General features: G+C 43.2%; 1 protein-coding gene across 1 annotated transcript in view; it reads right to left on the bottom strand.

Annotated features, from left to right (window-relative positions):
* LOC137340238 (cilia- and flagella-associated protein 46) overlaps positions 1-14,055 on the bottom strand; it is a 303,329-nt gene that overhangs the window by 2,440 nt on the left and 286,834 nt on the right. Inside the window, exon 59 of the mRNA XM_068002660.1 lies at positions 6,915-7,028. Coding sequence (XP_067858761.1) covers positions 6,915-7,028 — 114 coding nt within the window. The remainder of the gene's footprint in view (positions 1-6,914; positions 7,029-14,055) is intronic.

Here is a 14,055-nt window from a genome sequence, read left to right on the forward strand (position 1 = left end):
TCACATGGAACATCTCCCAGACAGGAAGGTATAAAAATAAATACAATTTGAACTTATAAGACACTTACCTATTCAGCTATAGTATGAAGCAGACAGCAGCTGCTCATTAACTACCCAGCATGACTTCATAAAGCTAATCATGACTGCACGAGGACATATTCTGACCTTGCACATATAAATCAATGTTTTTAAGTGACAGATAAACCAAAGTGGTCAAAAGGGGGATCATTTGAGGTATATTCAAATTAACTAGGAATGGCCCAACTTGTATCACTTCAGAAAAGAAGGTTTGGTTTTCACTCATGTATAAATACAGTGCAGCCAAATTTCCTTGGTAATTCTGCATGATTTCTGTGGGAGTCTTGTGGAAACATTCGGAAAATACACCCGGTCCCCGACCTTAGTTGGGAAATTCCGGTAGCATTATGAGGGGCAGTGCCTCCGCCCATTCCTTACAAAGCCAGCCATGTCGGCGGGGGCAGGGCTAGAAATGGGGACTGACTCCCCGTTCTGGGCATCCCCCCACCAAAGGTGCTTAGGTGCCAGAGTTTCTGGCTGCATGGGGATGGCAGGCACTTGAGATGTGCTGTAACGTTTGCCGGTGCCCACAGGTCCTACTGCCCTCATCAACTCGGTGCTTCAGGCACGATCCCAGCATAACCGAGTTGGTTTAAGTAGTGTCAATCGCTCCCTTAAGTGGTCTGGTTGCCCCCTCACCTTTTTCTTAAAAAAACAGAAGTTGACTCCCACTGCCCTGATCTGCTAGTACGGTAGTGAGAGCCGGGAGTTGAACAATGAAATCCCCTGTGACTTGGCCCTTAAGCATGGGTACTCCTTTAATCTCTTCAAAGGCGAACCAATTTAACACTAGTCAAGGCATTGTTAGGTTCAGTTTGGTTCATAAGCTGCTTTATTCTATGGTAGGCAAAACATACAGAACACGGAGTATTGGGAAATTCATTAGTACAATCAGTACAATTTCCGTTCACGTGCTGTTACAAAAAAAACCACATTCCACCAGCCCACTTTTGGGAACTTTATCTTGACGCAAAAAGGATAGCCTCTCTCACTGCTATCTGTTCCAACAACCAGGGCAGGGGTGCTTCTCCCCCACAGACCTTCTGCTGCCCTGTCTCCTTTCACAGCCTTTCTGTTGTTTTATTCCTTCCACAGTCTTTCTGTTGCTTTTTTGACTTGCTGGTGTCTGTGTTGATTTTCAAAAGGCCTCTCTACAAAGACTAGCAGAGATTCAAGAAATTTGTCAACACCAAGATGTTAGATGTCTCCTAAATGACCAGACATTGCTAATAAATGGGCCATTGTTTGGGAACTCTTAAAAACAATGGCCCATGTCACATTTAAAACACTATCGGCCGGCACTAGATTGATAACTCAGCGTGGGACTGTACTTTTAGGCAAGCTTCTACTCAAAATGCATTTTGATACTGCTCATTTGTGGGTCTTATTCGTGGAAAAATGGCCAAAGAATCCTGAATCATGACAGGCAACATGGGGTAGGTGGGTGTCTGAGATACACCCATAGTGGTGTGGGTGCTCACTGGCCCCATGCAAATGATGCCCTCCTACTGACCTTGCCAACTCAGTGCTGGAGGGCACCAGCAGGCATGATTTCAGTATAACAGCTAGGATTGTGGCTCGAAGATTTTCAAGGCCACTGTTGAGTTTATATATTTTGCAGATACTGATCACCAAGGTTTGTTCCACACCATGATAAGTGGTAATGTAGTAGCTACATGCTTGCATCAACTTATATTAACCTTCAAACTTTTTATGAGAATCATTAATCAGAGATGATAACAATGCCAAAACAGTGACACATCCAGCTACAATTAATTCAATTGCTCTCATCGCAATACTGTAACAAAATGTAGAAAAAAGTGCCACATAATTATATGTGGTATGGCAGGTGGTAATTATTTGCTATGTTATACTTTTTCAGAAGATCAGTAAGTACCATTTTGATGTTATTGCTATCCCTTACACATGTAATATTAAATATGTTTTTAAAATAAACTTTTACATGCACCACTTCTTCAAGTGGCTTTGCAAAATATTTAATCTAGTGCAATATTCCAGATGAACTTTTTAAAGCTATGTTTATTACAATGTATTTAAGTGTAAATCTATAGAAATTGCATTCAATACATCAAAAATAGTTTAATTTTATTGTTGAAGACAGAAATAATCCAGTCTTTTCTAATTTTTTGTTATTAAGATTTACTTAAATGATGTTAAATTTTACTGTTTTGCTAAAAGTGTTTTACATTTTTTCCCAAAAGTATAGGCCCAAAATTCCATATCGCGAGTTGCACTATGTTTCCTACATTACAACAGCGACTACATTTCAACAAAAAGTACTTACTTGGATGGAAAGCACTTTGGGATGCCGTGGTCAGGAAAGTAGCTATATAAATATAAGTCTTTCTTTCCTTCTTTTACACTAATGGAAAATGAGTTGTGCCCGCTGGTGGTGGAGAGAGGGGTATTTAGACTAGAATCAGCTCATTCGCATATGCAATGGAGTAGTGATTGGTGTAAAACCAGTGTAAAATGGGAGCAATATGGTGAACTGCATGGAAATTAGAGCGATCTTTAAAAATTTGTTTTTTGCTGAAGATTGCAGCAGCAGTCTGGGGGAGTAGCAGGCAAGTAAGGAATTGAGCTTGGTGCAGTGAGTTGACGGTCAGCTAGCATGACTGCATTTCACATGACTGTTTTAATGCCGCTTTACAAAAACTTCCAAGACAGGAGAACCTGGCAGTGGCATGCAAAGAAAGCAGCAGGGCATGATACAGAGACAATGAAGATGCCACAATTTCACTCAGTCTGACCTGCAAACCCTGTTGGATGAAATAGAACACAGGAGAGACAGAGTGCTGGGTGTCTGCGGCATGAAACCTGCCAAAAAGATCATTCGTGCCATGTGGATGGAGATGGCACTGGCACTGAGTGCTAACTTGTTCACCCCCAAGTACTGGAGACCAGTGCCGGGAATAGTTCAAAGACCTGACCAGAGCAAGTAAAGTAACACCAGCCACTGTCTCTCTTCTTCCTTGGGCACCCTGGGTACCAGCACACTCATCATCCTTTAAACGTAACAGCTGTACAACTAACCATACACTCCTATGGGAGATGACAAGGTTGGGGGTACATTGCCAGTGCCAGGTTAGTAACTGAACACCTACACTGTTACCATAGCATTCCTTTGAATGGCCACAAGCTTCCACCCCACTCTCTATTTCCTTAATTCCAAGGGGGGAATGCTCACCCATTCTTAGCTTGTACCCTCCTTTCTTCCCTCCTAAAGATCCAGCATAGCACAGGAGGATGATGACGATGATTGTGATGTGGAACAGTAACAGCGACATGACTACATTCTTGTGAACTACAATGAGGAAAACAAAGGGACGATAATGAAGAGTGAGATGAAAGAGGTCAAGTTGGACTCAACTCTACCCGTGGGTTCCTGCAAAGCCTTCCTGCTCCGTTTTTCTCTTGCCCAACCCCCCCATAAAGGCATCCCCTTCATCACTTGCTTCTTCACTCCCATGCAGCAGTTTCACCTGGGGGGAATTCAATAGTGTTAGTGAGGATGTGGCACTATGTGACTCACAGAGCATGAGGGAACTGGAGAAGTGGGGAGTGGGTTAGGATGTGCCACCTTCCCAGTGGAGGAGACGGATGCCCAATGCTTCGGAGTCATGGGATCCTAAAGTCATGTCCACTTACTTGAAAAAAAGAATGTTTGAAGAAGATCATGCCTATGTGCAGGCTCTGAGGTCAGTCTACAAGGCTGTGGAGCAACTGACAGCTGTGATTCGAGTCTACAGCTCTCATTTGCGCCAACATCAGGGAAGCTTTCTCTTTGTTGCAGAGATTAATGGGCCAAAACCCATTGAGAGAGAATTCAGGGGAGATCAATTTCTGGATGGTACATTGGCATAAACAGCTTTGATATAAAAGTTCATAAAAGAGAAGAGAAAGAGAAAATTCCTGCCTGAGAAAACAGGTAGATTATAATAGCCTGGTAAACTGAACAACTGCCTCTCAAATCTTCTACAGTACAGTACAAATCAGAAATAAGATAAATTCTGCCCTACAATACTGGACCAAATTAACTTAGGCAAATATTTCACTGTAGTGTTGGTTTAAATACATGTTAGAAGGGAAAACAAGTTTAAAAGTAGGAAGCTAGGAGTAAAAAAAAGAGGTTGGTCTTTTTCACCCAAAGGATAATATAGTTGTCAAATAATGTATTGGTGAATATGATTGAAGCAAAGGGGTAATTTTAAACCCCAAGAATGGGTGGGCTGGGGGCAGCTGGGTAGTAAAAATTGCTGATTTAATCAGCGGGATCACAACCCGGCTCCAACGCACCCACTTCTGGGTTTAACCCAGGTACATTTAGACGTAGGCGCATCCGAAACCCGGAAGTTGTGTCTCCTATTAATGCCGGTGGCCGATTTGTTAAAAGGGCAATGTAGGTAACTTAAACAGTTGAGGTATTTAATTTTTGGTGGATTCTGAACCCGAAACAAATTTTACCATATCTGCACGGGTTTCCCATGGCTTCTCAAACTCGCCAGTGAAACGGAGGCGAGATTCATGCAGAAGTTGATTTGGCTCTTTAAATGTGTGATTGACACATCTCAAGAAAAGCTCAAGGATTGCAGCTGGTCTCTCAGTTCTCTCAGGCAAACATTTGCCTGAGAGTTGTTCATGTTGAGTCTCTATTCACTCTTCCAGCCATCACTCAATGAAATTAAATAAACTGAAAATAATCAATTGTTAACATCCTGAATCAAGGTTCAGTGTGTGCACAAACGTATATTTTTAAGAATGATGACAACATTTGAAATACTGGAAGATTCTGCCGTCAAGTTACTTGAAAGAATAACATTTGATAAGAACTTGGCTGTTTTGCTAATAAAAATGATAGAACTCCAACTGTGTTTCCAATTCTCAACCATTATTTGCCTTTGTGTGGTCCATCTTTTCCCTTTTTCTGAATGTTTCTCTCTTTCCATTTTTGGCAATAGGCTTTACATAGATATTTATTACAAGCTCGGACTCCCACAACTATTTGGATTCCGTTTCTTCCCACCCCACTTCCAGTAAATACATCATCCCTTTCTCTAATTTTCTCCTTCTCTTGTCATATCTGTTCAAATAAATCTATTTTCCACACCAGAGTTCCTAAAGGTCCTTCTTTTTCCTTAGCTGAGTCTTCCCTCGGCAGTGGTTGACAGGCCCTTTGATTGAATCCACCACATTTCCTAGAAGCAGCGGAATATGACTGCCAGGGACATTCGTTATGGTTTTCACCTTTTAATGGTAATGCTAGTGCTGTTAGGAAGTTCAAAAAATGAATATTACTTATATTGTACTGATCACGAAATCGCTTCTCTCCTTCTCCACCTCACCTTCTTCTCGCCCTTCCTCCTGCTCCTTCTCTAGTCCTCCCCTTCTCTTTAATTGTCCCTCTCTCATCTCCCTTATCTTCCTCCTCTCCCCTCATATCTTCCTCATCCCACCCCTCCCCTGTCCTCACCCTCTATCCGCCCTCTTCCACCCATTCCTCCCACTCGCTGCCTCTCCCTTCCCTATTCTTCCTCTCCCCCCCACTCACCCTGCCTTCACTGTTCTCACCCTCTCCCTTTCTCTTACCCCTCCCCTTCCTGTCTTGGTTCAAATATCTCCCTTGGTTGACGTGAAAAGTTGTATTGGTTTTGACTCTCTATGTACAACGCCACAGGAGATCAACTAGCAAAAACTACAACCAATGAAAAGAAATCCCTCCCCCTCAGCACCATCATTCCATCACTTTCTACATCCCCGAGTACAACGATAAACATTGCCCCCACTCAATTGAGCAAAAAAATAAAAATCAAAACTCACCCACTGAGCAAAGATTGGGAACTAAGCCAATGAGTATATATCCAGAAACAACCCCACAAAAAATGACCATTAGGCCAAATGCATCCCCACAGCATAGGACCACAAACACATAGCAGAAATTCCAGGATAGGACAACAAACCTTCTCCTCCCCAGCACTGAGCAGAAATTCTGGAAAGGATCACAAATTCTCATTCTCCCCCAACCACCTCATCTCAGAAATTGCTGGTTAGGATATTAAACCAGCATTCATGCTGAGAACCCACCCCCTCCCCCTCCGATAAGCAAGGTTCTCCCCAACCAAGGTCGAGACCCTCTCCCCCCACCATAATGGTTGAGACACCACCCCCACCAATGGTCGAGACCTCTTCGATGGCCGCCTCTGCCGTCAGACTCCTCGCCGTGTCCTCCATGGTCCAAAATCTCTCCTTCCCTTTGATTCCTGGCTGCTTTCCCTCCCAACAAGCCAACTAGCCTGTCAATCTGGCTGGCTGTTGTGCAGGAAACCCGTAAGTAAAATCAATTGCCTTCAATTGAGTTATGATCGCAGAATCCAGCGCGCTCACTTGACTTCCAGGTTTCCCACGCGATAACCTACCCACCCACTCAGTTCCCGGTTTCATGATAAAATCATGCTCTTAGATTGTACCCATAAAAGCATTCTAATATCTTAGTAATTATTAATTACTCTTAAGAACATTAATGCATATTTTCTTCTGCTTTTTCCTCCCCACAGAATCATTACTACATTCTCTCCTTCAGACAGTAAAAAGGTGTTCCATATAGCAGACATTGATGTTCTTCATGATTGTTGTCAGATGTTTCTCCATGCCACATTTCTACTGCATCAAGGTACATCTCAGAACTAGAAACTGTCTCAAAAGTAGCAGAGAATTGTTGCTTGGGACTTCACCTCATTTTAGAAAGTGAGGGTTCTACTGCATATGCTGCTGGGCAGGTTTATTAAATGTTTCAGATGCAACATACATTTACATACCTGAAGCATCCAGATTCCCAGCAGAGTACTTCGCATTTGTGGAAACATTTTTAGTTCCAGATTTGATGATTTCAAGGATTGTTTGGCCAGTTGTTTTGCCAACTTCCAACAAATCTATAAGAAAGCATCAATATTTAAAATATTTATTCCTAGTTTATTCAGTGAATCTATATTAACAAGTCCAAATTGATCATAACTAAACATTCCATTGGTAGGCTATTTAACAAGCAATAGAGCTGATTTTCCTGGGCCCCCTCTGCTCGTGCGCTAAGCAGGAGCAATGCCCCTGAAATGCGCTGCTACTGACCCACCCCGAGATTGCCCTGATTTCCTGACCCAGGCTATTTAAATGGATTGGAAGAAACTCCAGCTTCGACCCATCCTTGAGCAGGGCCCACTGCTTGTGATAGGGCCTGGAAAATCAGGGACAGCTGCAGGCTTCTAAGACCTGCCTTTCTGGCCTGGGTAGTCGGGACCTTCCATGCCAACGGAAATCAGCAGCCAGAAGGTCCTGATTGAAACATAAACAAGTACACAGAAAATGTGGCCTACTTGCGGAACTTCAGCCTGCCCTAGGACACCCATGAACCTTCTGGCAGCAGAGGTCCAGGAGCAGGCCACATCACCTTGGGTGCCCAGTGAGCATAGCATCCAGTAAAAGTTACAGGAGGCTGGGAACACCTCTCTCGCTTCATTAAAATTGCTCCACCTTCGACAGGCACAAGTCAAACTTTGCCCCCTCCCCCAAAGAAAGCCCAAGAGTGTGTCTGGGCAGTGTTAAAGTGGCAGAGACTCAGATTGCTAGGTCTCCAGCCCTTTTTCCTAGGCCAAATATATTGAACAATGAAAAATGGGACTAAACAATAAAGTATTAGGGTGGATTCACTGTGGAGCATCCGTGATGCGGAGAAACTCGTGGATAGCACGTTTAGCGAGTTGGTCACACCGCAGGTAAAGGGTGTACAGGCAGGAAGTGAATGGGTGACCACCAGGCAGAGTAAGAGGTGCAGGCAGGTAATGCAGGGGTCCCCTGTGGCCATCCCCCTCTCAAACAGGTACACCGTTTTGGATACTGTTGGAGGAGATGGCTCACCAGGGGAAGGTGACAGCGGCCGGGTTCATGGCACCGTGGCTGGCTCTGCTGCACAGGAGGGCAGGAAAAAGAGTGGCAGAGCTATAGTGATAGGGGACTCAATTGTAAGGGGAATAGACAGGCGTTTCTGCGGATGCAACCGAGACTCTAGGATGGTATGTTACCTCCCTGGTGCAAGGGTCAGGGATGTCTCGGAGCGGCTGCAGGACATTCTGGAGGGGGAGGGTGAACAGCCAGTTGTCGTGGTGCATATAGGTACCAACGATATAGGTAAAAAACGGGATGAAGTACTACAAGCTGAATTTAGGGAGTTAGGAGTTAAACTAAAAAGTAGGACCTCAAAGGTAGTAATCTCAGGATTGCTACCAGTGCCACGGGCTAGTCAGAGTAGGAATGACAGGATAGCTAGGATGAATACGTGGCTTGAGAGATGGTGCAAGAGGGAGGGATTCAAATTACTGGGCCATTGGAACCGGTTTTGGGGGAGGTGGGACCAGTACAAATTGGACGGTCTACATCTGGGCAGGACTGGAACCAATGTCCGAGAGGGAGTGTTTGCTAGTGCTGTTGGGGAGGGTTTAAACTAATGTGGCAGGGGGATGGGAACCGATGCAGGAAGTCAGTGGGAAGTAAAGTGGTGACAGAAACAAAAGGCAGGAGGGAGAGTGTACAAATCATGACCGGACAGATGGTCTGAGAAAGCAGGGCAAAGACCAAGGGAAGTCTAGATTAAACTGCATTTATTTCAATGCAAGAAGTCTGATGGGCAAGGTAGATGAACTCAGGGCATGGATGGGTACATGGGACTGGGATGTTATAGCTATTACTGAAACATGGCTAAGGGAGGGGCAGGACTGGCAGCTCAATGTTCCAGGGTACAGATGCTATAGGAAAGATAGAGCAGGAGGTAAGAGAGGAGGGGGAGTTGCGTTCTTGATTAGGGAGAACATCACGGCAGTAGTGAGAGGGGATATATCCGAGGGTTCGCCCACTGAGTCTATATGGGTAGAACTGAAAAATAAGAAGGGAGAGATCACTTTGATAGGATTGTACCACAGACCCCCAAATAGTCAACGGGAAATTGAGGAGCAAATATGTAAGGAGATTACAGACAGCTGCAAGAAAAATAGGGTGGTAATAGTAGGGGACTTTAACTTTCCCAACATTGACTGGGACAGCCATAGCATTAGGGGCTTGGATAGAGAGAAATTTGTTGAGTGTATTCAAGAGGAATTTCTCATTCAGTATGTGGATGGCCCGACTAGAGAGGGGGCAAAACTTGACCTCCTCTTGGGAAATAAGGAAGGGCAGGTGACAGAAGTGTTAGTGAGGGATCACTTTGGGACCAGTGATCATAATTCCATTAGTTTTAAGATAGCTATGGAGAATGATAGGTCTGGCCCAAAAGTTAAAATTCTAAATTGGGGAAAGGCCAATTTTGATGGTATTAGACAGGAACTTTCAGAAGTTGATTGGGAGAGTCTGTTGGCAGGCAGAGGGACGTCTGGTAAGTGGGAGGCTTTCAAAAGTGTGTTAACCAGGGTTCAGGGTAAGCACATTCCTTATAAAGGCTGGTAGAAGTAGGGAACCTTGGATGACTCGGGAGATTGTCGCCCTAGTCAAAAAGAAGAAGGAGGCATATGACATGCATAGACAGCTGGGATCAAGTGGATCCCTTGAAGAGTATAGAGATTGCCGGAGTAGAGTTAAGAGAGAAATCAGGAGGGCAAAAAGGGGACATGAGATTGCTTTGGCAGATAAGGCAAAGGAGAATCCAAAGAGCTTCTACAAATACATAAAAGGCAAAAGAGTAACTAGGGAGAGAGTAGGGCCTCTTAAGGATCAACAAGGTCATCTATGTGCGGAACCACAAGAGATGGGTGAGATCCTAAATGAATATTTCACATCGATAGTTACGGTTGAGAAAGGCATGGATGTTAGGGAACTTGGGGAAATAAATAGTGATGTCTTGAGGAGTGTACATATTACAGAGAGGGAGGTGCTGGAAGTCTTAACGCGCATCAAGGTAGATAAATCTCCGGGACCTGATGAAATGTATCCCAGGACGTTATGGGAGGTTAGGGAGAAAATTGCGGGTCCCCTAGCAGAGATATTTGAATCATCGACAGCTACAGGTGAGGTGCCTGAAGATTGGAGGGTAGCAAATGTTGTGCCTTTGTTTAAGAAGGGTGGCAGGGAAAAGCCTGGGAACTACAGGCTGGGAGCCTGACATCTGTAGTGGGTAAGTTGTTGGAGGGTATTCTGAGAGACAGGATCTACAGGCATTTGGAGAGGCAGGGACTGATTAGGAACAGTCAGCATGGTTTTGTGAGTGGAAAATCATGTCTCACGAATTTGATTGAGTTTTTTGAAGGGGTAACCAAGAAGATAGATGAGGGCTGTGCAGTAGACGTGGTCTACATGGACTTTAGCAAAGCCTTTGACAAGGTACCGCATGGTAGGTTGTTATATAAGGTTAAATCTCATGGGATCCAAGGTGAGGTAGCCAATTGGATACAAAATTGGATTGACGACAGAAGACAGAGGGTGGTTGTAGAGGGTTGTTTTTCAAACTGGAGGTCTGTAACCAGCAGTGTGCCTCAGGGATCGGTGCTGGGTCCGCTGTTATTTGTTATTTATATTAATGATTTGGATGAGAATTTAGGAGGCATGGTTAGTAAGTTTGCAGATGACACCGAGATTGGTGGCATTGTGGACAGTGAAGAAGGTTATCTAGGATTGCAACGGGATCTTGATAAATTGGGCCAGTGGGCCGATGAATGGCAGATGGAGTTTAATTTAGATAAATGTGAGGTGATGCATTTTGGTAGATCGAATCGGGCCAGGACCTACTCCGTTAATGGTAGGGCGTTGAGGAGAGTTATAGAACAAAGAGATCTAGGAGTACAGGTTCATAGCTCCTTGAAAGTGGAGTCACAGGTGGATAGGGTGGTGAAGAAGGCATTCAGCATGCTTGGTTTCATTGGTCAGAACATTGAATACAGGAGTTGGGATGTCTTGTTGAAGTTGTACAAGACATTAGTAAGGCCACACTTGGAATACTGTGTACAGTTCTGGTCACCCTATTATAGAAAGGATATTATTAAACTAGAAAGAGTGCAGAAAAGATTTACTAGGATGCTACCGGGACTTGATGGTTTGACTTATAGGGAGAGGTTGGATAGACTGAGACTTTTTTCCCTGGAGAGTAGGAGCTTCAGGGGTGATCTTATAGAAGTCTATAAAATAATGAGGGGCATAGATAAGGTCGATAGTCAAAATCTTTTCCCAAAGGTAGGGGAGTCTATAACGAGGGGGCATAGATTTAAGGTGAGAGGGGAGAGATACAAAAGGGTCCAGAGGGGCAATTTTTTCACTCAAAGGGTGGTGAGTGTCTGGAACGAGCTGCCAGAGGCAGTAGTAGAGGCGGGTACAATTTTGTCTTTTAAAAAGCATTTGGACAGTTACATGGGTAAGATGGGTATAGAGGGATATGGGCCAAGTGCAGGCAATTGGGACTAGCTTAGTGGTATAAACTGGGCGACATGGACATGTTGGGCCGAAGGGCCTGTTTCCATGTTGTAAACTTCTATGATTCTATGTAATATGTCTGCCTAGGATTTTAAGAATAAGCTTATAGAATTCAACAATATATATATGAACTAGTAATTCTGTAATCAACATGGTTTCTTAAATACTTATCTTTTCAAAGTACTTTTATGTTTGATATAACAGAGATAATTAAGCATTAGAAGTACTTAAAGAATTCAAAGTAATACATGACCTTGGAAAAAGACATCCTTGGTATTCATGTCTAGCTTTTAAGAAGATGAATATAGTCCAATGTAACGGCAAGTGATTTAATATGCCTTTTGCCTTATCGCACAATGCCAGGAATATCATGCACATATTAATGCAGCGTGGCTTCAAAAAGTCATGCGTGGAATGAAGGTAATGATTTTCCTACTCCCAAGTGTGTCTTTAATGTTGTTCTTTTCACTGAAATAGCTAAAATTGGTAAAGGCTTCTTGCCTAAGCAAATCTCCATATTTATCAGAAGCAAAACCATCCAAATGGTTTCCCAGCACATACAGGAACTCACGCAAGATATTTTTAAAATCTATGTAAGCAGCAGCTGACATCAAGTGTACTGGATTATTCAGACAAGCATAGTTAAATCTCTCCGGAATGAAGCTTAAGGGAGGAATAACACTTGTAGAAAAAACATAGGCCCCGATTTTAACCCAACCTGCCTAATGTTTGGGTTAAATTATTGCCCATACCCGTCAGAAACCCACCGACCGGGAGCTGACTCAGGTGGCAAACGCATCTGCTGGAAGCAAATCGGGATCCTGTGATGCTATTAGGACCATGGCGTGATTTTAACTGGGCGGGTCAGAAGTCCCGCCCAGCTGGAAACCCGGTGAGTAAAGCCTAGAATTGGCTTCAGGCAATTGAGTCACACGACTGGAAGCAGTATTTAATTGGGCACTGCACAGTAGCACAGTGGTTATGTTACTGGACTAGTAATCCGGAGTCATGAGTTCAAATCCCCCCACGGCAGCTGGGGAATTTAATTTCAATTAATTAAATAAAATCTGGAATAAATAAAAACTAGCATCAGTAATATGGCCGTAAAACTACTGGATTGTCGTAAAACCCATCTGGTTCACTAATGTCCTTTAGGGAAGGAAATCTGCCGTCCTTACCTGGTCTGGCCTATGTGTGACTCCAGGTCCACAGCAATGTGGTTGATTCTTAATCGCTCTCTGAAATGGCCTGGCAAGCCATTCAGTTATACAATCTCACCACCATCTTCTCAAGGGCAATTAGGGATAGGCAATAAATGCTGGCCTTGCCAGCGATGCCCACATTCCATGAACAAAAAAAAAACTCAACTGCAAGCACTCAGCTCATTAGCGAGTGAGCTGCTGTCTTCTGCCCTGGTGCCTCACTCTCAGAGCATATCAGGTGACTTTGCCTGTGCTGTACCTAAATATTTGGGTGTATTTCTACCAAGGATGAGGTTTTATAATTCTGAAGAGAGATTTGAAAAATTTGAGCTTTTATCACTGGAGCTAAGAAAATTAAGGGGTGACAAGATGGAGGTGTTCAAAATTATGAAGGGTTATGATAAGGTAAATAGTGATGGGTTGTTTCTACAGATTGGAAATATGGCAACAAGATATTAATATATCAAAAAGTATCAAAGGGGATGTTAGAAAAAAATGTTTACATAGAACGTGGTTAGAATACGGAAACAGTCCATGTTTTTTAAAAAGAGAATCAGTTCTGCTTAAAAAGAATATTAAAGGGTATGTAAGTGAGCAGGAGAGTGGGATAGTTTCGGTGGTCATGGAGAAAAACAAACATAGTGCAAACTTAATGGGTTGAGTACCTGTTTCTGTGCTGTAACAGTCTATGATTTTTAAAGTAATATAGGAGGCATGTAACCTGATTCGTTGCTGAAATATTTACCCCCTCCCTTTATACAGTAAATTCATCAAACCCACTCTCTCAGTGGGGAGCTGCACTCAAAAGTGGTGTGTATTGGAACTAGGACTAGAACACTGTAGTGCTGATTCTTGGACCCCTGCTCTCTTTGAGCGCAGCTCCCAGCTGGGAACGTGGGTTCAGTGAAAGTACCCTTATACTTGGACTATTTTTTTCGCCAAAGAAAGATAAATATGTAGGGACTAGGCTTGAAGCTTGTATGATTCACGATGGACTTTATTTATCTGTCCTTCTTAATTTTGCTGCTGTAAGATGCCATGCTTAATACAATTGTAATATCTTCAGGATCGATCCGCAGAAATTGGTCAGTTTTCAGCACCTCTTCATTTTATTAGCCTGTTACTCTTCTGAGCATTGTTTGTTACAGAGAACATCTAATGGTATATTTTCCCAATGTGAAATAAGTTGATTAGGTTAGTTTATGTTCTCAAACAAATCAGCTTAATTGTATTAATTTGGTTTAATATTAAACCCCAATTCTAATGGCTTTCATATATTCCAACTGATTATCAGTTACTAATTTATTTATGGTAA

Source organism: Heptranchias perlo, chromosome 21 (genome assembly GCF_035084215.1).
Source record: "Heptranchias perlo isolate sHepPer1 chromosome 21, sHepPer1.hap1, whole genome shotgun sequence".
NCBI classification, from domain to species: Eukaryota; Metazoa; Chordata; class Chondrichthyes; order Hexanchiformes; family Hexanchidae; genus Heptranchias; species Heptranchias perlo.